General features: G+C 43.9%; 1 protein-coding gene across 1 annotated transcript in view; it reads left to right on the plus strand.

The window, feature by feature from the left end:
- Window positions 1-25288, plus strand: part of LOC124613926 (facilitated trehalose transporter Tret1-like) — a 127409-nt gene that overhangs the window by 24315 nt on the left and 77806 nt on the right. Inside the window, exons 2-3 of the mRNA XM_047142679.1 lie at window positions 9022-9338; window positions 19725-20126. Coding sequence (XP_046998635.1) covers window positions 9022-9338; window positions 19725-20126 — 719 coding nt within the window. The remainder of the gene's footprint in view (window positions 1-9021; window positions 9339-19724; window positions 20127-25288) is intronic.

Raw genomic sequence — 25288 nt, forward strand, 5'->3', positions numbered from 1 at the left:
CCCCCATTGAGCATGTTTGGGACTGGATGAAGCGTCGTCTCACGCGGCCTGCACGTCCAGCACGAACGCTGGTCCAACTGAGGCGCCAGGTGGAAATGGCATGGCAAGCCGTTCCACAGGACTACATCCAGCATCTCTACGATCCTCTCCATGGGAGAATAGCAGCCTGCATTGCTGCGAAAGGTGAATATACGCTATACTAGTGCCGACAGTGTGATCATGTGATGTATCTGACCCCAGGAATGTGTCAATAAAGTTTCCCCTTCCTGGGACAATGAATTCACGGTGTTCTTATTTCAATTTCCGGGAGTGTATTTGTATACAGTAACTAGCACAGCTGTTTGCTTTTGATGCTGCTTATGGACTTAGTCAGATTGCCACAACAGCCACCGTACACGAGCTCATTCTCAGTGTCGAGTAGAGGGGATCACGCCATGAAAATTCAATAACAGGCGCATCCTTGAAAGTATCCACCGACAACGTCAAAGTGGCTGGGATTTTAGCATGAATGGAGCCGGGTACCTCACCAGCACGTACAATGCAATGCCTCATCTTGTTACTAGACAAATAACAGATTTTATAGCGTTTTCAATAAACAGAATCTTTGCATACGTTGGGTCACTTGTTGCTGAAAACAAGCAACAGAAATGAGATTGTGATACACCACAAAGGTCATTAACAAACTCGCTATCGCAAATATTGTCTGTCAGACGAAATCTAATCTACTCTGTGGAAATCATGTACCACTCAGGCTGAAAGTTGTTATCTGAAGGACTTCAGGCGCTGAAAACAAATCGCATCATTCTGAACGTTCGAGAAAGGTGTGTCAGCCATCTTCTACATCTACATACAGGGTGACAATTGTTGAACTATGTGGAAAAAAACGTAAATTAATTACAAACTACGACGTGCACATACTTTATTCAACACGTAAACGGCACTACAGATATTCGGATTTAGGTTACGGCATGTTCGATGTGCCTGCCCTCATTGGCGTTGGTGTGGCGCAAACGAATAGCGAAATTCTGCATGACCCGCTGAAGTATCAAAAAATGGCTGTTTTCAGCTAAGAAATGATTTTGGTGTTATTGCTGTACACCTTGTCTTTAACATAGACCCACAAAAAGAAGTCGCATGTGTTCAGATCCGGAGAATATAGCGGCCAATCGAGTCCATGCCTATGGCCTCTGGGTAACCCAGAGCCAGAAAGCGGTCCCCAAAGTGCTCCTCCAGGACACCAAACACTCTCCTGCTTCGATGGAGGCGAGCTATGTCTTGCATGAACCACACATTGTTGATATCAGGGTCACTTTGGAAATGTTGGGATGAAATCATCTTCCAAAACCTTGACGTACCGTTCGGTACTCACCGTGCCATCAAGGAATATCGCTCCAATTCTCCCCTGACTAGACACTGCACACCACACAGTCACCCATTCAATTTAATTGCGTATTCTCAGTAATTCACTTCCTTGAATGCATAATGACATTTCTCTGTGCTGAAAGTCAGTCATGGAAAATGCAACCTTTTACCTTTTAAAAACTGCTTTCAACTTCATATCTATTCATTACTTCTTTTTCAAATACGATAATTTCATCGAGATATGCCTTACAGTGTTCGGCTTCAACACCCTTTAAACTACATCCAGCAACTACCGAAACGTGGTTGAAGGGCTTTTGAAACCTAACAGCTTCTGCCAATACTGGTAAGGACATCTAGGTGCTGTAAAGACAGTTTTCGGCCCGTCCTCTGGCAGTACTTATAGTCGATGAGACACACTACATATATCTACTGTGGAAAATATTTACAGCCTCCCAAGTTACCCAGGATTTCTGTGATTTTTGGTATTAGACAGATATCTATGATTGCCCACTGTTTAGTTAATGCTAGCTATAAGAGATTCTATATTTTCTCATTTGATCCAAATAGCTTTTTTGCACAATGATGACAGTTGCACATCCTTAATGATGCCATCACTACATCACTGGTCCATGAATTTTTCCACTGCTGGTTGTAGATGACAGGGCACCTTACATGGCTTATGGTAAACAGTGATTTACATCCTGTCAGAATTCTGTCTTATACCACTAAAGTCCCCAGAAATCGACCCTGCGGCTCTACTCTTTCCCCACCTATTTTCAGTATGAAAACAACACTCCTGCATATAAAACATATTTCTTTACCTAATTCATTGTCCTCCTCCAGTGGTTCCACCACATCTGATACATTTACAAATAGTTCTCTTCCTACGATCACCTAAAGCATTTTCCTGTTCCTTCCAGTACTTTATTGTGAATTGAGTATTAATGAGTTTTTCCACAGTGTAATTGGTTTGTTTACCACCACAGGCAAATATTGCAACAGGATATCATTGGCAATGGTTTACTCCAGTTGGAAAAATGTTGTTCCGAGTTCGACCATGTTTTGCCGATGATCAGTTTTAGTATAGCATTTACACAGGGTATCTAATTCTAGGATGAAGTGGTGGGTACCATTCACCTACATGCGTCAAAACCTCCCAACCCCACCTCAAAATTTAACATCACTGAACCTATTGATCATACATCGTTATCCTCCACTCCGCATACCGTGCCCTCTGGGGGGGCGGGATCGAACCACATCTTTCACAAGAGGTCCGGACTTGCTACAGACATATGAGACCCTGTGTGCAATAAAATTATATTTTCACTACGGTCTGCTGCGCCAATGATGCAACATTCCACCTCTGCATACGTTTTTATAACACAAAAACTTATGGAGGCGCCGTGTGGAGTATTTGTAGTTCCCACTGCCATTTAAAAATCATTTGCACACTGGCCTTTCCTGTTTCGTGCACTACTTCTTCATTGTTTCTCTCTGTGTCCTGCTTCCTCACTCTTCAGTGTCCTAGTCATTAGAAGACACACTCCTTCTATCCCACACTTTCATTACTACTTCCATGCTGTGGCCACCAGGATGGTATCAATCAGGTCCTTTGGAAATTCTTCATGTATCCTTCATGATGCACCAGGAGGAACCCCCCTTAGGCATGTTGCTAACGCCCCATATTCCGATTTCTTATAACTGTATTCACCTTCTCATTATTCATTATTTGATATACAGTGACATTAATCTTCCATAGCCAATCCAGAAAATACTCAATCTGCACCTCCGCACTGAATTCTTCACTAAAGAATCTAGAGGCACTTTGCTTCTTATAAGAGGGTATAACACAAGTTCCTGAATGTCAGTGCATTCCTTAAATCCTCATAGTACCTAACATATGTCTTGGCCTTCACTCTAAAGAGAAATTTTGTCATCTGTAACAACAGCTCATCTGTCCAGAAACCAGCTTTACAGCTGCCAACAGATCATCTACAAACGCTAGCACATCCACCGTTGCTTTACCCAAAAACGGACTAACCATACTAGCGGCAGCTGAGTCTAATGTGGGATCAGTCCCACTGCGTGAAGCCCCATCTTCTCTTACGGATTTAAACTTCTTAAAGAATTCTGTATTATCTGCTTTCAACCTAGCTACTCACTCTAACAACGACCACACGGCTTCTTGCGAGGTAGCCCCCAATGTTTTAGGCTCAGACGCTGTGCGACATCTATCAAGTAAACAAAAATACAAGGAAGAAAACAAAACGGAAATTAAAAAAAATATATGCAGCTCACTGTGACACCAAAACATTGCTTTGAGTAGTTACCTTTAATCATTCGCTATCTGGATTCACTATACTGCCTAGCGTAGTGGGCGTATCTGTGACACATGTCTCACATTACTGGGGCCGATTCTGTAGAAATCACGCTGTGGCCCAACGAGTTACCCAACATGCACCTCATTCGGAAGAGGCCTCTTGTATTCCCATAAAATCGCCAGACGTCTTAAGACTTATCTGGTCTCACAAGCTTCACCCACAAATCGCTATGATAATACAGAAAATCTGTATTCACAGTTGTTAATGCAAGAAATCAGAAGAGAGAGAAAAACAGTCACTGCACTCACCATACAGTGATGATGATCCTGCCCATTGTGGATGTTGACACCATCCCTAATACAGTTGGTCTCTTCTCAATGTGGTTGGCAGAAACCATTTCTGTCACCAGCTTGGCAGATTAATGGAGCCAGAAGGATGATGGAAGGTCATAGCTACAGCTGTTTAATATATTCAGATATTACACGCATAAATGTGGTGTTGCTAGGTGGTCTTCAGCAGTCCCACGCATGCCCCTCTTTCAGCTCACAAGCAACCTCTTGTCACACTCAGCATATGTCATTGTCTCATCCAGCAAGCAGAAGCTGAGCTGAGCTTATGTTACTTTTTCAGCACCCTTCTGGGGTAGTACCACATCTGCTACCAGACAGTCAGATGGTATGCCACTGTGCTGGACTCCATAAAGCCTCTCGTGTTAGCTGTGAAATTGCGTGATTCAGTGTGGAGGCACTTGAGCGCACATAGTTGAACCGAGGACCTCTTAGCAGGGCGACAGCAAAAGGAGCTTCCAGTGATAGTGTGTGCCCACACAAGGCAAGCGAGCACCAGTAGTGTATGTCAGCACAAGAAAAGCCAGCGACAATAGAGTATGCCTGCACAAAGCAAGCTATGGTTCTACACCTAGTCAAATATTCGCAGAGGTCAGCCAGCATGATTCCCCAGTCGGAGAGCACCAGTTCAAATTCAAGTGGCGTTTGGTTTAAGCACAGACAGTAGTTCCATGGCTAGACACGGCAGTATTTGGTAGGGGCAGCTAGATGACCCAAGTGAAAACAGGGTGACAGGTTTAAAGCATATCTCGCAGATGGCAGCAGATGGTGACTATCTCTGCATGTCTAAAATGGGAGGTATTATTGTCGTCTTGGCTTGTAGGTGTTTTGAAAGGACATCATTTTCCATCATGTAGGCTACAACACAGCCGCGGTTCGAGTCTCATTCGTGTGGTAATAGTGTCACCATCGGCAGTGGGTGGCTTCCATCTTTCCACTGCATCGGCAGTAGTCCATGCTGCAGCATCGAGGCACGAATGAGTGGTAACTTCACCTACCATACGGCCTGGGCGTCGATTCCTGTGGTGTCAACGCAGTCCACATGTAGTTTCTTGTGACTGAACGCTTAGCTGTCTTCCATCTATATGACTCTCTCATGCTTTTTATGCCACACTAGTCTGACGTTTACTGCTAAGTCAGTCATGGATCTTCACTGCCATGCCGAGAGAGGCCACCGCACAACAATATGATCAAAGAAGTATACACTAATCGACTGCTCTTGGATGACATGCCCTCATAATTTTAACAAGTGGGCTACGCCTTGACTGTAGTGTCTGCCACTGGACGTTGATGACCTTCTCTATGGCCAAGAAACGAACCAATGATTAAAAGCACGCGCGCTCTTGCATTTTCTTCACCTCTTCTCTTAATCCAACAAGAGTCCAACAAACTATGCTATTCCCTATTAGAGTAAAAGTGCGTTTTCTCGTTGTGATAAACTTAAGGGTGGGTGCTTCACCCTTCCCTTCCACTCTCTTGATTTCTGCTAAGAAACAACATGCATGATCTGCTGCACATACAACCTACTTGGACGTTTCACTGCAATTCCATCCATTAATAATTCCCTTTGTTATTAATCCACTGATGATTTTGCCTCTTGCAATGAGTTCTACGAGTTTCTCTCGCCTCATTTGAATACCTTCGATACAGATATGATCTACCTCATTAATGTTCAGCAATACTTCATTGGTAACCACATCTATTCTGCTAATCTTCGATATCCTACATTACTGGCAGATGTCTAGGACAGCTTCCCTCCCCATGCACCCATATATATGTCAATGATCCAGACAAATTGCTTTCAAGAGCCGTTTCCTATTTTACAGACTTATGCTCATGCTAGCGAGTAAATTTTTTCTTCAGTTAATATTCTTTTAGCTTTTGTATTCTGTTGCAAATTATGTTCAGCTCCCCACTACATTAAGGAAGAAATAATTTCTTTCTCTGGTACAAGGTAATTCATAAGTATCGCAGGGGGTTAAGGAGAAGATTGCCTGAAAACAACAAGACCTACAGAAAACGGCACATATCAGTAGACACAGCGCCTCTCAAAGTTTAGATTCTCACATACACGGGGGTGTATTCGCATTAGGGAGCAGGTGTATCAGAACATGAAGACTGATCAGTTCGAGCCCACAGATACGCAAACTAGTGAACAGGCTTCCAAACCGGGCTTCTGCCGCATATTACCAGGCAGTTCTTGTCATCGAATTCAATTAATTGTATGCACGTATTGATGTTTGCTGTATGACTAACGGTACCCATACTGAGGACCTCTAATGTGAGTTAAAAACGCGGAGAGATGTCTTATCCAGTGAATGTGTCCATTTTCTGTACGTCTTGCAATTTTCACGCCGTAGTCTTGTGCGACTCTGGAAGTACTTATCGATAACTCTGAGTAAAATGGCACGTCCCAGCTTGTCGGTCGTGACAAAGTTAGTTAGTTACTTAGTAAGTTAGTTGGTTTTATGTTCCATGTATCATTTTGCACGGTAGATAGTAGTGATGTAGAACTAGTCATTCTCCATTCACTTCACAATTTAATTTTACGTATGATTCTATTCTGAAAATTTCTAAGTTTTTATATATATAAAAAAAGAAAAAAAAGATATGTAGATGTGAATTAGTAATTCCTATCCACGGTCTTTTACACACTAGAATTCAATGGAAAAGAAGGAGATCTCCAGGAGAAACTTTATCAGCTTGTTTTCATTCTTTACATTGCTGTCTGTTAGAAAGTTAAATCGAATTAGTGATCCAATATTTTTGTTGTTGCATTGTGCATCCCTTTTTGTGCGAAGGAAAACCTTAACGTGGAGTAATGAATGTCATTTTTTCTTCTGGTATTTCGTTTACGTTTATCATTAATCCTTTTGAACTGTAGTGGATTATTTATATCAAACTTCGGGGAGGAATAAATATACTGTGAAGCAGTAGTCAGAATGCTCAGCTCCTTAAATAGATGTCTGCAAGATAATCGTGGGTGAGCACCACATATTATTCTTACAGTATGATTTTCCACAACGAAGACTTTCTTTCGTGAAGATGAGTTACCCCAGAGAATTATTCCTTATGACATTACTGAATGAAAATATAGGAAATAGGTCATCATACTGATTTGTCTCTCCCAAGAATTTTCAGTCATTCTAAGTGCAAATTTGGCTGAACTGAGTCGTTTTAGGAGTTCCAAAATGTGATTTTTTGAGGTTTAAGTTTTCATCAATGTGTACATTTAAGAATTTAATGTTTCCATCGTATTTATTGTTTCCACACCATGTGTTACACTTATCAACTACACTACGTGACCAAACGTATCCGGACAACTGGCTAAAAATGACTTACCAGTTCCTGGAGCTCTCCACTGGTGATGCTGGAATTCAGTATGGTGTTGGCCCACCCTTAGCTCTGATGACAGCTTCCACTCTCACTGGCATATGTTCCATCAGGTGCTGGAAGGTTTCTTGGGGAATGGTAGCCAATTCTTCATGGAGTGCTACACTGATGAGAGGTATCGATGTCGGTCGGTGATGCCTGGCACGAAGTCGGCGTTCCAAAATATCCCGAAGGTGTTCTGTAGTATTCTGGTCAGGACTCTCAGCAGGCCAGTCCATTGCAGGGATGTTATTGTCGTGTAAACACTCCGCCACAGGCCGTGCATTATGAACAGGTGTTCTACTGTGTTGAAAGATGCAATCGCCATCTCCGAATTGCTCTTCAACAGTGGAAAACAAGAAGCTGCTTAAAACATCAATGTAGGCCTGTGATGTGATAGTGCCACGCAAAACAACAAGGGGTGCAAGCTCCCTCCAGAAAAACACGACCACACCATAACACCACTGCCTCGGAATTTTACTGTTGGCACTACACGCGCTGGCAGATGACGTTCACTGGGCATTCGCCATACCTACACCCTGCCATCAGATTGTCTCATTGTGTACCGTGATTCGTCACTCCACACAAAGTTTTTCCATTGTTCAGTCACCTAATGCTTACGCTCCTTACCGAGCGAGGTGGCGCAGTGGTTAGCACACTGGACTCGCATGTGGGAGGACGACGGTTCAATCCCGCGTCCGGCCATCCTGATTTAGGTTTTCCGTGATTTCCCAAAATCGCTCCAGGCAAATGTCGGGATGGTTCCTTTGGAAGGGCACGGCCGACTTCCTTCCCAGTCCTTCCCTAATCCAATGAGACCGATGACCTAGCTGTTTGGTCTCTTCCCCCAAACAACCCAACCCAATCCTTACGCTCCTTACACCATGGTGTCCGGATACTTTTGATCACGTAGTGCAGATGTGTGTAACGGAATGTGTTGCGTCTTCTATAAGTGAGGGTGAGACCATTCACATACAACGAGTCAATAATATCTCTAAGAAGTGTATTTACTATTACTTCTGTTTCTGTATGATTTGATTGATTACAGTAGTCACGTAATCTCCTGAAGGAGCTAACTGTGCTTGTTGTATTTTATGCGGAACATAGTTTACAGCCGGCCGAAGTGGCCGTGCGGTTGTAGGCGCTGCAGTCTGGAACCGCGAGACCGCTGTGGTCGCAGGTTCGAATCCTGCCTCGGGCATGGATGTGTGTGATGTCCTTAGGTTGGTTAGGTTTAACTAGTTCTAAGTTCTAGGGGACTAATGACCTCAGCAGTTGAGTCCCATAGTGCTCAGAGCCATTTTGAACCATAGTTTACATATATGAGGAACAATAGTGGACCTAAGATTGAACCTTGGGCAACAGATATTGTAATTTCTCCCTTGTCAGAATTATGTCCCAGGAGTACACAAGTTGAATTGTTAGTGCTAAGGGTCGTTGATGGTATCATGTGTGTAAATTTTGGCACCTATTGAATGGACAAACAATCTACACACAACTTTCTGAACTCATTTGGTTCGATATGTTATTATCCAGTGGTTGGCTGTATACTATACTATTAAAAAACCATTTTATGACAGTGAGAGCATAGAGATGTGATTTGTGGACACCTTTGATAGTGTCGCTGGCGTACCTCAGCGCCGGCATGGTTATCGGCTGGAGTTCGCCGATGGTCCCGGAGCTGCGAAAGAACACGTCGCACATCCTCATCACGGCAGACCAGGGCTCGTGGCTGGCGTCCGTGGGGCTGCTCGCCTCGGTGCCGCCTTCTCTGCTGAACGGCGTGCTTGTGGATGCTGTTGGCCGCCGATGGATGTTGCTGTTCGCTGCCGTACCCCTGCTGACCGTCTCTGTGTGGCAGCGGTTCGCCACCACCTTCTGGGAACTGCTCGCCTCCATCGTGGTGGGCAGCGTCAGCGCGAGTATCATCCTACCTGTGAGTGCCCAGCAGCTGCTAACGTCTGTCGTGATGCCACATCCTCAAGGGATGGTGACATCAATGCCTTATTCCTTATTTACGATTTATTTCCTCTGGTTCGGCCATCTGTGACCACGTTCCTTCAGACCAGCTTCCTTTCTTCCACTCTTAGCCCCTGTCCAACATTCTTTCACTCTCATACTTTGTAGCCCTCTTCACTTTTATGGCGATGGTGGTTTTGCTCTGGGTCCAATTCTCTCCTGCACATCTAAACAAGCCTTAATACCAGATTTGGAAGGCATCCAGTCGTACATCTCTGGTTTCTATATTTTCGTTCTTTCCATGTCTTTTGTACCTCTTGGATCCAATGTCCTTACGTTCTCTTCTGCTCAAGGAATTGCATTATCTCATATGTCAATCTCTCGTGCTCTATTCTAATAGTGTAATGAGGTGACAAAAGCGATGGGATACCAATATGCACGTATACAGGCGGCGGTAGCATCGTGTACACAAGGTATAAAATGGCAGTGCACTGGCAAAGCAATCATTTGTACTCAGGCGGTTCACGTAAAAAGGTTTCCGAAGATATTATGGCTGCACGTTGGGAATTAACTGACTTTGAATGTGGAACAGCTGGAGCTATACGCATGCGAGTTTCTGTATAGATCCACTGTTTAGAGATCCACAGTGTCAAGAGTGTTCCATGAAAGAAGAATACTACATTTCAGGCATTACCTCGCACCACGGACAATGCAATGGCCGACGGGCTTCACTTAACTTCCGAAAGCATCGGCGCTTGTGTAGAGTTGGCAGTGCTAACACATAAGCAACATAAAGTGAAAAAACCGCAGAAATCAATGTCCGACGTACGACGAACGTGCCCGTTAGGACAGTGCGGGGAAATTTGGCGTTAATGAGCTACACAGTCGTGGGAGCCTTTTCTAACAGCACAACATCGCCAGCAGTGCCTCTCTTCGGTCCGTGGCCATACCGGTTTTAACCTTTTCTTTTTGGAGTCATCAATCTTCTGACCGGTTTGATGCCGTCCGCCACGAATTCCTCTCCTGTGCCAACCTCTTCATCTCAGAGTAGCACCTGTAACCTACGGCTTCAATTATTTCCTGGATGAATTCCAATCTCGATCTTCCTCTACAGTTTTTGTTCTCTTCAGGTCCCTATAGTACCATGGCAATCATTCCCTCATGTCTTAACAGATGACCTATGATCGTATCCATTCTTCTCAGAGTTTTCCACACAATCTTTCCTGTCCGATTCTGCTAAGAACCTCCTCATTCCTTACCTTATCGGTCCACCTAATTTTCAGCATTCGTCTGTAGCATCACATTTCAAATGCTTTCATTCTCTTCTGTTTCGGTTTTCTAGCACTCCATGTTTCACTACCTTTCAATGATGTGCTCCAAACGTATATTCGCAGAAACTTATTCCTCAAATTAAGGCCTGTGTATGATAGTGGCAGACTTCGAATGGCTCGGAATATTTTTTCCAACGCTAGTCTTCTTCTGGTATCCTCCTTGCTCCGTCATTCATTGGTTATTTTGATGTCTAGGTAGCAGAATTCCTTAACTTAATATAGTTCGCGTCTGTCTAGTGCTTTTACCTTCCCTAAAGACAAATTGATCGTCATCTAACACATCCTCTATTTTCTTTTCCATTCTTCCGTATATTAGTCTTGTCAGAAACTTGGACGCATGAGGTGTTTAGCTGTGTGATAATTGTCGCACTTGTTAGCTCTTGTAGTCTTCGGGATTCTGTGGATGATATTTTGTCGAAAGTCCCAGCCTAATACATTCTATACACCAATGTCAATAGTTGTTTTGTTGCAACTACCCCCAACGATTTTAGAAGTTCTGATGGAAAGTTATGTATCCCTCCTGCTTTATTTGATCTTAAGTCCTCGAAAACTCTCTTAAATTCTGACTCTAATACTGAATCTTATATCTCTTGTAAATCGACGCCTGGTTTTTCTTCTATCACGTCAGACAGATCTTTCCCCTCACAGAACCCTTCAATTTACTCTTTCCACCTGTCCGCTTTCTCCTCTGTATTTATCATGGAACTGCCGTTACACTCTTAATGTTACTATCCTACCTTTTAATTCCACCGAAGATTATTTTGACTTTCCTGTAAGCTAAGTCAGTCCTTCCGACAATTATTTCCTTTTCGATTTCTTCACTTTTTCACGTAATCATTTCAATGTAGCTTCCCTGCACTTCCTATTTATTCCAAACCTCAGCGACTTGTATTTCTGTATTCCTAAGTTTGCGTGAACATTTTTTGTACTTCTTCTTTCGTCGATCAACTGAAGTGTTTCTTCTGTTACCCATAGTTCCTTCGATGTTACCATCTTGTAACTGTGTTTTTCTTTCCAACTTTGTGATTGCTTTATTTAAAGACGTCCATTCTTTTTCAACTATACTGCCTAAAGAGCTATTCCTTATTTTTCGTATCGCACTCCTTTGCGTGCTGATACTTCCTGACTAACCTCTTAAACTTCAGCCTACTCTCCATCACTATTTCATTGTAATCTGAGTCTATATCTACTCCTGGGTACGCCTTACATTTCAATATCTGATTTCGGAATGTCTGTCACCACGCGTTGTAGCCGCGGGGTCCTAGCCGCCAAGCCTCGGTTGGCACGGCTCCCTCCGTTTGCGGTTCGAGTCCTCCCTCGGGCGTAGCTGTGTATTGTGCTTAGCGGAAGTTAGTTTCAGTCAGATTAAGTAGTGTGTAAGCCAAGGACCGATGAGCTCAGTAGTTTTGTCCCACAGGAAATTACCACCAATTCCCAGTTTCCATTCTTTCTCTGACCATGATGTAATCTAAATGAAATCTTTCCGTATCACGCGGCCTTTTCCAAGTATACCTCCTCCTCTTGTTACTGTTGAACAGCGTATTCACTATTACTAGTTGAAATTTACGTATTACAGAACTCAATTAGTTTTTCTCCTGTCTCATACTTTGTTCCAAACCCATATTGTCCTGTAACCAGTTCTTCTATTCGACACTCTACAACTTCATTCCTCTTCCCCATGACTCTTAGATTTTCATCTCTATTTACGTACTGTATTAATCTTTCCATATCCTCATATACTTTCTCTATCTCTTCATCTTCAGTTTGCGACGTCGGCATGTATACCTGAACTTTCGTTGGCGGAACTGGTTTGCTTTCGATTCTGTTAAGAACACCGAGTGAGGTGGCACAGTTGTTAGCACACTGTACTCGCATTCGCGAGGACGAAGATTCAAACCCGCATCCAGCCGTCCTGATTCAGGTTTTCCATGATTTCCCCAAATCGTTTGAGGCAAATGCCGGGATGGTTCCTTTGAAAGGGAACTGCTAACTTCCTTCTCCATCCTTCCCTAATGCAATGGGACCGATCACCTCCCTCTTTAGTTCCCTTTTCCCAAATCAACCAACCAACCAAACTGATAAGAACAACACTACCATTGAACTGTTGACAGTAACATACTCTCTATCCTACCTTCCTATTTATGACGAATCCTACTCCCTTTGTACCATTTCCTGCTGCTGTTGATATTACCCTATACTTCTCTGGCCAGAAATCCTTGTCTTTTTTTCATTTCACTTCACTGACCACTACTACACCTATATTGAGCCTCTCATTTCCCATTTCAGATTTTCTAGTTTCCCTAGCACGTTCAGGCTTCTTAAATTTCAGGCCTCGACTCGTAGAACGTTATCTTCTCGTTGGTTATTCAATCTTTTTGTCATGGTGACGTCACTTTTGTCAGTTCCCTCCTGGAGACTCGAATGGGGGACTACTCCGGTATCTTTCACCAATGTAGAGATAATCATGAATGTAGAGGTCATCTTGACACCTTTTCAACTACCGGCCTCATGTCCTGTGGATAAACGTTGTTGTTGTTGTTGTTGTGGTCTTCAGTCCTGAGACTGGTTTGATGCAGCTCTCCATGCTACTCTATCCTCTGCAAGCTTTTTCATCTCCCAGTACCTATTACAACCTATATCCTTCTGAATATGCTTAGTGAATTCATCTCTTGGTCTCCCTCTACGATTTTTACCCTCCACGCTGCCCTCCAATACTAAATTGGTGATCCCTTGATGCCTCAGAACATGTCCTACCAACCGATCCCTTCTTCTGGTCAAGTTGTGCCACAAACTTCTGTTCTCCCCAATCCTATTCAATACTTCCTCATTAGTTATGTGATCTACCCATCTAATCTTCAGCATTCTTCTGTAGCACCACATTTCGAAAGCTTCTATTCTCTTCTTGTCCAAACTATTTATCGTCCATGTTTCACTTCCATACATGGCTACACTCCATACGAATACTTTCAGAAATGACCTCCTGACACTTAAATCAATACTGGATGTTAACAAATTTCTCTTCTTCAGAAACGCTTTCCTTGCCATTGCCAGCCTACATATTATATCCTCTCTACTTCAACCATCATCAGCTATTTTGCTCCCCAAATAGCAAAACTCCTTTACTACTTTAAGTGCATCATTTCCTAATCTAATTCCCTCAGCATCACCCGACTTAATTAGACTACATTCCATTATCCTTGTTTTGCTTTTGTTGATGTTCATCTTATATCCTCCTTTCAAGACACTGTCCATTCCATTCAACTGCTCTTCCAAGTCCTTTGCTGTCTCTGACAGAATTACAATGTCATCGGCGAACCTCAAAGTTTTTATTTCTTCTCCATGAATTTTAATACCTACTCCGAATTTTTCTTTTGTTTCCTTTACTGCTTGCTCAGTATACAGATTGAACAACATCGGGGAGAGGCTACAACCCTGTCTTACTCCCTTCCCTACCACTGCTCCCTTTTCATGTCCCTCGACTCTTATAACTGCCATCTGGTTTCTGTACAAATTGTAAATAGCCTTTTGCTCCCTGTATTTTACCCCTGCCACCTTTAGAATTTGAAAGAGAATATTCCAGTCAACATTGTCAAAAGCTTTCTCTAAGTCTACAAATGCTAGAAACGTAGGTTTGCCTTTCCCTAATCTTTCATCTAAGATAAGTCGTAAGGTCAGTATTGCCTCACGTGTTCCAGTGTTTCTACGGAATCCAAACTGATCTTGGCTTCTACTAGTTTTTCCATTCGTCTGTAAAGAATTCGTGTTAGTATTTTGCAGCTGTGACTTATTAAACTGATAGTTCGGTAATTTTCACATCTGTCGACACCTGCTTTCTTTGGGATTGGAATTATTATATGCTTCTTGAAGTCTGAGGGTATTCGCCTGTCTCATACATCTTGCTCTCCAGATGGTAGAGTTTTGTCAGGACTGGCTCTCCCAAGGCCGTCAGTAGTTCCAATGGAATGTTGTCTACTCGCGGTGCCTTGTTTCGACTCAGGTCTTTCATGGCTCTGTCAAACTCTTCACGCAGTATCGTATCTCCCATTTCATCTTCATCTACATCCTCTTCCATTTCCATAATATTGTCCTCAAGTACATCGCCCTTGTATAGACCCTCTATATACTCCTTCCACCTTTCTGCTTTCCCTTCTTTGCTTAGAACTGGGTTTCCATCTGAGCTCTTGATATTCATACAAGTGGTTCTCTTATCTCCAAAGGTCTCTTTAATTTTCCTGTAGGCAGTATCTATCTTACCCCTAGTGAGATAGGCCTCTACATCCTTACATTTGTCCTCTAGCCATGCCTGCTTAGCCATTTTGCACTTCCTGTCGATCTCATTTTTGAGACGTTTGTATTCCTTTTTGCCTGCTTCATTTACTGCATTTTTGTATTTTCTCCTTTCATCAATTAAATTCAATATTTCTTCTGTTACCCAAGGATTTCTACTAGCCCTCGTCTTTTTACCTACTTGATCCTCTGCTGCCTTCACTACTTCGTCCCTCAAAGCTACCCATTCTTCTTGTACTGTATTTCTTTTCCCCATTCCTGTCAATTGTTCCCTTATGCTCTCCCCGAAACTCTGTACAACCTCTGGTTCTTTCAGTTTATCCAGAGGATAAACGCTATGTGTCATTAATGCATTGCTTTTCATTGCATTCTGCATCCTCATGCCGTTGGTCATTGCTGAGTGTTCTGTGTTTAGGGGAAGTTTCCCGCTCCAGGTACACGTGAGTGCCCTGAACCTCTGTTCCTCCGCCCTCTTTGACAAGTCGGTTGGCGGAATGAGGGTGATTTCTTATGCCGGAAGTCTTCGGCCACCAATGCTGATTATTAAATGAAATTTAAGAGGTGGCTGGTCTCCAATCCGGGACAGAGGATATTTTGATTATTAATCAAACACGCTATGCCTAAACGACGGGGAGACCAGGACACCTCTAAGGCACCTAACTTTGTCGTTCCTCTAAGTATTCATCCCCAGAGCAGGTTTTTCAACTTTAGTGAACGTATATTGCTTCAGTTCAAGACATTCTGCGCCTCCTGCCGTGATGCCCTCAAGAGGGGGATGTAAACAGCTGATGAATAATTAGAAGTAGCTCGTTATTTTGCGTTCGACATCTACATAAACTTGTAAACTTCGGATATTTCCTTGACGGATTATCTTACAACAACTACCATACTGCCTGATTCTGTGACTGAACTCCCTATGGAGTATCTGTGTACATTCGGTTCACCTTCATTAGCTGTGGACTGTGTTTCATGCGCTACATTACCGGTTCGAACGTGTGTAACGCTGCTTTCTATCCGATCGTTCACGGTGTTCTGCTTACACAACATTTTGTGTAACGTCAAGCTTGTCAGTATGTAGGGACATGTAGCAGACACAGAAGAAAGAGCAACTGAATGTAAAAATATAAGAAACAGTGAAGTACTTCTATTAACTGCGTGTCGCATGAAGCAATCCTGGTCGTAAGTTTGTTTGTGAAATGCATGACTGTTAGGTGTAGGTGGCAGTAGGATAGAGGTTAATTGTCTACGCATAGCATGATAAATCTTCTCCGGCAGTTTTGCTAGCTCTTCATTTTGTCGACCAGTATTCGCAGAAGTTGGCCGCTCACAATCCGGTGTCCAGCTAAATTAGCCGGGTCTGTATTACATGTAACTCCCTGTTCACTGTACTGCTGGCTAATCTTGCACAATACAATATTTCCACCGTAGTCCTCGTACCATCCTGGTGTTGTTCAATCCTCCTTTCTGTAGATTTTTTTTATCCTGGGTGATCTGCCATTCCGTTCGAGCTTACTACCATCCACTAAGCTCTTCAACTGCACAAGTCACTTAGTTCCTGTAATTCACCTACGTTCACGGTCAAAAATACTTCTGCAATGTTTCTTCCAGTGTCTCACTTTTCCATGTTTTTACTCCTTTTGTTTGTTACGAAAATGTCCACAACGACAGAATTTCGTATCAGTAGAGAAAATATTTCCTTTATTATGGACATTTATTTTTTCCCCTGCTATAGGCAAGGTTTTGAAAATTCTGCACACATCTTTCTTGAGATGTGAGGAGGCATTTCCCTTAGAAATGCGTCTAATATCCTGTGTTCGGCTTCCTGCAGAACGATTCTACTTGTTTAGTCATCATCCATCAGTTGATCATTGATCTTTCATCTCCACCTACAAAACTAGAGTCCAACTCATTCTGCTTCGTGACACTGTATTTAATTCTGTGCAGCAGAATCTACAGCTATTTTTCATCCTACAACGTCGTACCGGGTTGTCAACGGATTTTATCAAATGATTGAGCGTTTCCTGTCAAGGGCGACTTGGTCATCTGTAACAACTATTCATCTATCCATAATACAAAGTTTTATGGAGACAATAGGTTATCTGTAAATGCTAATACATTCTCTTCTGACTTGTCTGAAACTTCGCTGCAACGAAAAGTGCCATTATTTTGATTATTGCCACTCTATCATATCTTTGACGGCCTCTCTACAATTTTGCGATAATATAAAACCCGCTGCTCTTCTTTGAACTTTTTCGATGTCCCCTGTCAATCCTATCTGGTGAGGATTCCATACCCCACAGACAAGCGTAGTGTTGGCAATCTGGGTAGTAGACATGTTGCATCCTCTAAGCCTTCTGCCAAAATGGTGGCCTTTGGTCTGCCTTCCTCACAACATTATCTATGTGACCATTCCAATTTAAGATATTTGTAATTGTAATTCCTACGTGTTTAGTTGAATTTACACTCTTTAGCTGTGGGTGATTTATCTTGCAATCGAAATTTAGTGTATTCCTTTAAGCCTCATGTGGATGCTTCAAACTTAATTGTTTTGAGTCTATTGTCACTTTTTCACAATACCGATATCTTTTATAGACCATTTTGCAATTCATTTTGATCGTCTGATGACTTTACAAGATGGTAAATGACAACATCATCTGCAAACAGTCTAAGAGGGCTGATCAGATTGTCTCTTAAATCGTTTATGTAGATCACGAGTAGCAGATAGCCTATAAAACTTCCTTGGGAAACGCCAGATATTACTTCTATCCCTCAGTCATTACGAACTGTCACATTTCTGACATGAAATCACGAATACAGTCATACAATGTGATTAGAAGTCGCTTGTTAGGAACGCTGTCGAAATCATTGTGGAAATGTAAAAATATGGAACCAATTTGACGCACCTTGTCGACAACGCTCATTACTTCGTGAGAATAAAGAACTAGTTAATAAAGAGCTAGTTGTGGTTCACAAGAACGACATTTTCAGAATCCGTTTTAGCCATCTGTCAATAAATCGTTTTCTTCGAAGTAATTCGCAATGTGCGAGCACAGTACATGTTCCAAAATCCTACCGCAAATCGACGTCTGTAATACGGCGGTGTCATCAGAATATTCCTAGATCCTTTGTTGAGTATTGGTGCGATGTATGCATCTTTCCAGACTTTAGGTAGGGATCTTTCATCGAGAGAGCGGCTGTATGTGATTTGTTACTAAAGAGCTAGTATATCAGCATGCGCTGACAGGACTCTACGCAGTATGCAATCTGGACTGGAGGAAAAGTTTAAGAGATTTACTAAGAGTTTTAAGCTGTTTTATTACACCGAGGATATCTAGTTCTAAGTTATCCATGCTGGCAGTTCTTGACTCAAATCTGAAATCTTTACTTCACCATTTTTGGTGAAGGAATTTCGGAAAACCATAATTAGTAACTCGACTTCAGTGGCGCTGACATTGGTAACATTGCCATCCCTATCACGGAATGAAACTGTTGTGTCTTGCCGCTGATGTACTTCACATACAACCATAATCTTTTCGAAACTTTTGCCAGATGTGAACTGATGGTACGGTAATAACCGGTGTAGCATTGCGTTGTACAGGTACGAGATACCACAGGAGGGTTGATGTTCCATGCCTATCGCACTTGGTTAATAAAGGAACAATTAATGCTGTTTGTGGACGGAGCTGGAATTGTCGACTTATGATATCCAACATGTGCTCGATTAGAGACCGATTTGGTGATCGAGAAGGTCAAGGGAACACGCCAATACCCTGTAGAGCACTTTGGGATACAACAGCGGTATTTGGGCGAGTGTTATCCTGTTGGAAAATACCCCATGGGATGGCAGCATAACAGGTTGAATCACCGGACTGACGTACAATTTTGCAGTCAGGGTGCATGGTATAATCACGAGAATTCTCCTGCTGCCGTACGACATCGCACCCCAGACCATAACTCCAGTGTGTCTAGCACGCAGCAGCCGAGGCTGAACCATCTTTCATCAGAAAACACCCTGCCCTCCAGTGTGCTCTCACTTGACGCCACTGAAGTCGCAAATGGCGGTGTTTTATGGTCGGTGGGATGTACACTACAGGGCGTCTGTCTCGGAGCTGTCCTTGAAGTAATCGATTTGAAACAGTTCGTTGTGTCAGTGTGGTGCCAACTGCTGCCCATATTACTGCTGCAGATGCAGTACGAAGCTAAAGAACCATACGCCGAACACTATGGTCTTCCCTCTCGTTACGTGCCACGTAGCCTGACAGAGCCCGGACTTCTTTCGACTGTACATTCTCTTGACAACCACTGCCATCAATCATGTACAGTGGCTGCTTTCCTGCCATGTCTTTCTGAAGTATCGCAGAAGGAACACCCGCCTCCTCGTAGCCCTATTACATGACATAGTTCAAAATTAGAGAGCTGTTGATAATGGCCTTAGAGGTATTCTTGATTAATGTCATCTCACTACATCCAGTCTCAAAGATAACTGCCGCTGACGGACGTTTAAAGCAAACCTGATTTGTGTCCTCATAGTGGCGCTATTGTCACCTCTCTTAAATTAGAGCAGAAATCATGTTTCACATGTAGCAAGATCTACCGACTTCCGTTTATGTCTCAAAACTCCTTCTTGGTGTTACGATGATTCTTCTTTCGTCAGCATTTCTCCAAAACCCCATTACCTTGTTTTCTGGAACTGTGCGCCTTGAGAAAATGAAGTGACTTGTGGACTATTTTCTGTTTGTCTGCAGTTGGCTCCCGTTTACTTGGTTGAAATAGCCGAGGACCGCATCAGAGGGTTCTTGGTGTCACTGGGTACATTGATGCAGGGAGTGGGTTCCCTGCTGATCACTGCTATTGGGCCAAAAGTGTCTTTCTTCACGGTGACCGAAATCATGATGGTCGGGCCAGTCTTGTTTGTGGCCATCTTCTGGTGGATGCCGGAGAGTCCGTACTTCTTGTTGGCGAAGCATCGCAAGGACGAAGCGACCAAGGCGCTGATGAGGCTGCGCGGGAAGAGTTCGGAGAAGGAGGTGAACGATGAGCTGGAGGCCATCCAGAGGGGACTGGAGGAGCGCTCGCAAAAGGAGATCAGCGCCGCAGACGCCTTCCGGGAGCTGCGGAGGAGCGCCAGGTCGCGGAGGATCTTCATGGTGAGTGAGTGATGAGACGGCTGCTGGCTGCAAAAGTACTTAAGTGTGTTTGGGGTTCACTTCCGAGGAGACTCGTCTCTAACATACGCAGCGAATTTCTAGATTACATCAGTTTAACACGTAGACGATTGCTCTGCCATTCACACTCAGGTCTTTCGCAGAGTGTACATAGGATGACTATCAGACTATTTCTCAACCGTTCCACTCTCGAATGGCACATGGAAAAAAAAGAATACCTATTCATACCACACTGAAGACTGTTAACAAAAAGCCAGAGCATAAAGAAGAGCTTCTCACATACGTGAATAGCTCGAAGAGTTTTTAAGTAATCACGGTCGTCGCTACCATTAGGCAAGACTAGAGGGCCACCTAAGGCGGCAAAATTTTACGGGCGGCGAAAGGAAGGCAAAGTGTCAATACCTTTCGACAAAAAACAACATCCACGCCTCATCGGTATCCGAACGTTGATCCATCTCGTAAGAATGATCAGAGTCCAGTCGCTTCTATCAGTGTGCCACCGGGGCCGCTAATAAAAGTAGTGAAAGCCCCAACAAAAAAAATGGTTCAAATGGCTCTGAGCACTATGGGACTCAACTTCTGAGGTCATTAGTCCCCTAGAACTTAGAACTAGTTAAACCTAACTAACCTAAGGACATCACACACATCCATGCCCGAGGCAGGATTCGAACCTACGACCGTAGCGATCTCCGGGTTCCAGACTGCAGCGCCTAGAACCGCACGGCCACTGTGGCCGGCGAAAGCCCCAACAGAAAATGCAGACAAGACATGTTTTGTGCACGTAATCTCATAAAAGTGGATGCTCTAGAAGATATGGTTTGTTCCTTATTCTATAAATACTTCAGTTAAAACAGAAACGAAATAACACCACAATTATCCAGACGGCTTACTTGGATGCTTCACCGTGTCTCCCATCAGCATACTACAATTTCTAAATTACGGGAAAAATGCCACATTTGGTTGCTCCGGTATATACAGTTGATCGCTAGTTTCAAATGTTCTGCACGTTCTTCCTATTTCAATTATTTTAGGAAACTTGAGAAACTGAGGATAAAATATAAGAAACGCATGGCATTTGTTGACGTCAATAGATTTTACAGAAATTGAGGGCAAAGCCTGAAAACTGAGAACAGTTCCCTGAAAATGAGGACGTCTGGTCACCTTAGTTTGATAATGTTTAGAAGTAGTATAATACGAGAGTTGCATTGCTCTACCGTTGGATGTTTTTGGTGGTGGAGTGAGGGGCGGAGGCGATATTATTGGGGAGACCGATGATAATAAAAAAAAGAGGCGTGTCATCTTCCAGTTCTGCCTAGGGCTGCAAAACACCTACCAACGACCCTGCAAGTAACAGCACGCATTGCGTTGTGATGGACGGCAAGTGTTCTGCGGAGACAAAGTTTACAGAATTGTTAAGGCTTTCTTCTTTGTTGTTGAAGCTACTTCCGTGTTTGTGTATTTCTACAGCTTCTCTGAACAAGCGTGTGTGATAGTGCTTCTCTACAGCCAGAACTCCCGTGTTGGCGAACTTTATTAAGCGGTCGGGTCTCACTCAGCGCGTGCTGTACCACGGCTCATTTCTCCACGTGCCCCAACCTGAAACGTCGCTTATGTTCTTTGATCCTGGTGTTGATTGATCGTCCAATCATTCCGACATAAACTTTTCCACATGTGCATGGTATACGGTATATTCCCGACACTGCAAGTGGGTCCGCTTTCTCCTCTGCCGTTCTAAGACATTCTTTGAACTTTCTTGTTGGTTTAAATTTACGATGGAAGTAGAAAAGGACAAAAAACTACCATTTCTAGATGTGCTGAGCGCAAGGGATGGTGAAAACCTAGGACGTAGTGTGTACTGAAAACCGACACACACGGACCTATACCTGCGCAAACTATCAAACCACCACCCGCGCCAGAAAAAAGGCATGGTTAATACGGTCGTAACGCGAGCAGGACGAATATGTGAGGCGCAGCACCTCAGATGCGAAATGCAACACCTGGAAACTGTTTTGAGGAGCAATGGGTACTCCACAAATTATATTAGAAGTGTAACAGAGCCAAACACCTGGCGCAGTAAGAAGTTAGAAAAAGAAATGTGCGTACCGCCTTTCTGCCATACATTTCCAGAGTGACAGACAGAATCGGCCGTATCTTGCGCAAACACGTCATAAAGACGATTTTCAAACCAACAAGGAAGATCAAAGAATGTCTTAGATCACCAAAGGAGCAAACGGAACCATTTGCACTGTCGGGAATATACCGCATACCATGCACTTGCGGAAAAGTTTATGTCGGAATGATTGGACGATCAATCAACACCAGGATCAAAGAACATAAGCGACATTATGAGATTTTCACTCTGCAGCGGAGTGTGCGCTGATATGAAACTTCCTGGCAGATTAAAACTGTGTGCCGGACCGAGACTCGAACTCGGGACCTTTGCCTTTCGCGTCAAGTGGTCTACCAACTGAGCTACCCACGCACGACTCACGCACCCTCCCCACAGCTTTACTTCTGCCAATATCTCGTCTCCTACCTTCCAAACTTTACAGAAGCATTCTGGAAACATCCCCCAGGCTGTGGCTAAGCCATGTCTCCGCAATATCCTTTCTTTCAGGAGTGCTAGTTCTGCAAGGTTCGCAGGAGAGCCTCTGTAAAGTTTGGAAGGTAGGAGACGAGATACTGGCAAAAGCAAAGCTGTGAGGACGGGGCGTGAGTCGTGCTTGGGTAGCTCAGTTGGTAGAGCACTTTGCCGCGAAAGGCAAAGGTCCCGAGTTCGAGTCTCGGTCCGGCACCCAGTCTTAATCTGCCAGGAAGTTTCATAAGCGACATTGCAGGTTAGGCCAAGTGGAAAAATCGGCCGTGGTAGAGCACGCGCTGAGTGAGACCGACCACGTAATAAAATTCGCCGACACGGAAATTGTGGCTTTAGAGAAGCACTATCACACCCGCTTGTTCAGAGAAGCTGTAGAAATACAAAAACACGGGAATACCTTCAACAAGAAAGAAGAAAGCCTTAAGGTAAACGGATCCTGCCTTCCCTTACTGCAGCGAAGGACCGTCGCAGGGATATGGGAGAACCGCATCGGAGATGACCGCAGAGAAGCCCTCGGACGCTGGCGAGGCACGTACATATACTCTACGGCCGCGATCTCGGCTCCAGTTCACCGCCGGCAATGGAGGGTGAAACTTTGACAATGCCAGCCACTGGTGCTGGCGAAACGTCTGTAAAATCATCAGATTAACGTCGGCCGAAGAACCAGAGACAGAAGCCAATAGTCAGTTTGTCGTGACAAAGTCTGTCAGGAGGGCACCATGGAAGTGTGGTAAGACTGCTCTTGTTTTCTGTATACATAAACGACGTGCAGCAGTCTGCGACTGTTTGCTGATGACGCTGTAGTTTACGGCACAACGTCGTCCACAAAATGGTTCAAATGGCTCTGAGCACTATGGGATTTAACATCTATGGTCATCAGTCCCCTCGAACTTAGAACTACTTAAACCTAACTAACCTAAGGACATCACACAACACCCAGTCATCACGAGGCAGAGAAAATTCCTGACCCCGCCGGGAATCGAACCCGGGAACCCTGCCGTGAAGCGAGTTCGCTACCGCACGACCACGAGCTGCGGACCGTCGTCCACAAGTGACTGTTGGACGGAATAGGATGGCTTGGCCAAAACTTCTGTGTAGAGCGATGAATGGCAGCTTGCTTGAAGGGTGAAAAATGAAACCTGATGGAGGTGAGCAGAAGAAAATATCCTATAATGTTCGAATGCAGTATTAGTGGATGCTGCTTAATACTGTGGCATAGATAATATACAGCGTGCTCCATTGATAGTGACCGGGCCAAATATCTCACGAAATAAGCATCAAATGAAAGAACTACAAAGAACGAAACTCGTCTAGCTTGAAGGGGGAAACCAGATGGCGCTATGGTTGGTCCGCTAGGTGGCACTACCGTAGGTCAAACAGATATCAACTTCGTTTTTTTCAATAAGGAACTCCCATTTTTTATTACGTATTCGTGTAGTACGTAAATAGATATGAATGTTTTAGTTGGACCACTTATTTCGCTTTGTGATAGATGGCGCTGTAATTGTCCAAACGTATAAGTACGTGGCATCACTTAACATTCCCCCAGTGCGGACGGTATTTGCTTCGTGATACATTACCCGCGTGAAAATGGAACGTTTACCAATTGTGGAAAAGGTTGATATCGTGTTGATGTATGGCTGTTGTGATCAAAATGCCCAACGGGCGTGTGCCATGTATGCTGCTCGGTATCCTGGACGACATCATCCAAGTGTCCGGACCGTTCGCTGGATAGTTACGTTATTTAAGGAAACAGACAGTGTTCAGCTAAATGTGAAACGTCAGCCACGACCCGCAACAAATGATGATGCCCAAGTAGGGGTTTTAGCTGATGTCGTGGCTAATCCGCACATCAGTAGCAGACAAATTGCACGAGAATCGGGAATCTCAAAAACGTCGGTGCTGAGAATGCTACATCAACATCGATTGCACCCATACCATATTTCTGTGCACCAGGAATGGCATGGCGACGATTTTGAACGCCACTGGGCACAAGAGAAATTACGGGACGAAGACAGATTTTTTGCACGCGTTCTATTTAGCGACGAAGCGTCATTTACCAACAGCGGTAACGTAAACCGCATAATACGCGCTATTGGGCCACGGAAAATCCACGATGGCTGTGACAAGTGGAACATCAGCGACCTTGGTGGGTTAATGTATGGTGCAGCATTATGGGAGGAAGGATAATTGGCCCCCCCATTGTATCGATGGCAATCTAAATGGTGCAATGTATGCTGATTTCCTACGTAATGTTCTACCAGTGTTACCACAAGATGTTTCACTGCATGACAGAATAGCGATGTACTTCCAACATGATGGAAGTCTGGCGCATAGCTCGCGTGCGGTTGAAGCGGTATTGAATAGCATATTTCATGGCAGGTGGATTGGTCATCGAAGCACCGTACCATGGCCCGCACATTCACCGGATATAACGTCCCCGGATTTCTTTCTGTGGGGGAAGTTGAAGGAGATTTGCTATCGTGATCCACCGACAACGCCTGACAATATGCGTCAGCGCATTGTCAATGCATGTGCGAACATTACG

Source organism: Schistocerca americana, chromosome 4, assembly GCF_021461395.2.
Source record: "Schistocerca americana isolate TAMUIC-IGC-003095 chromosome 4, iqSchAmer2.1, whole genome shotgun sequence".
Classification (NCBI taxonomy): Eukaryota; Metazoa; Arthropoda; class Insecta; order Orthoptera; family Acrididae; genus Schistocerca; species Schistocerca americana.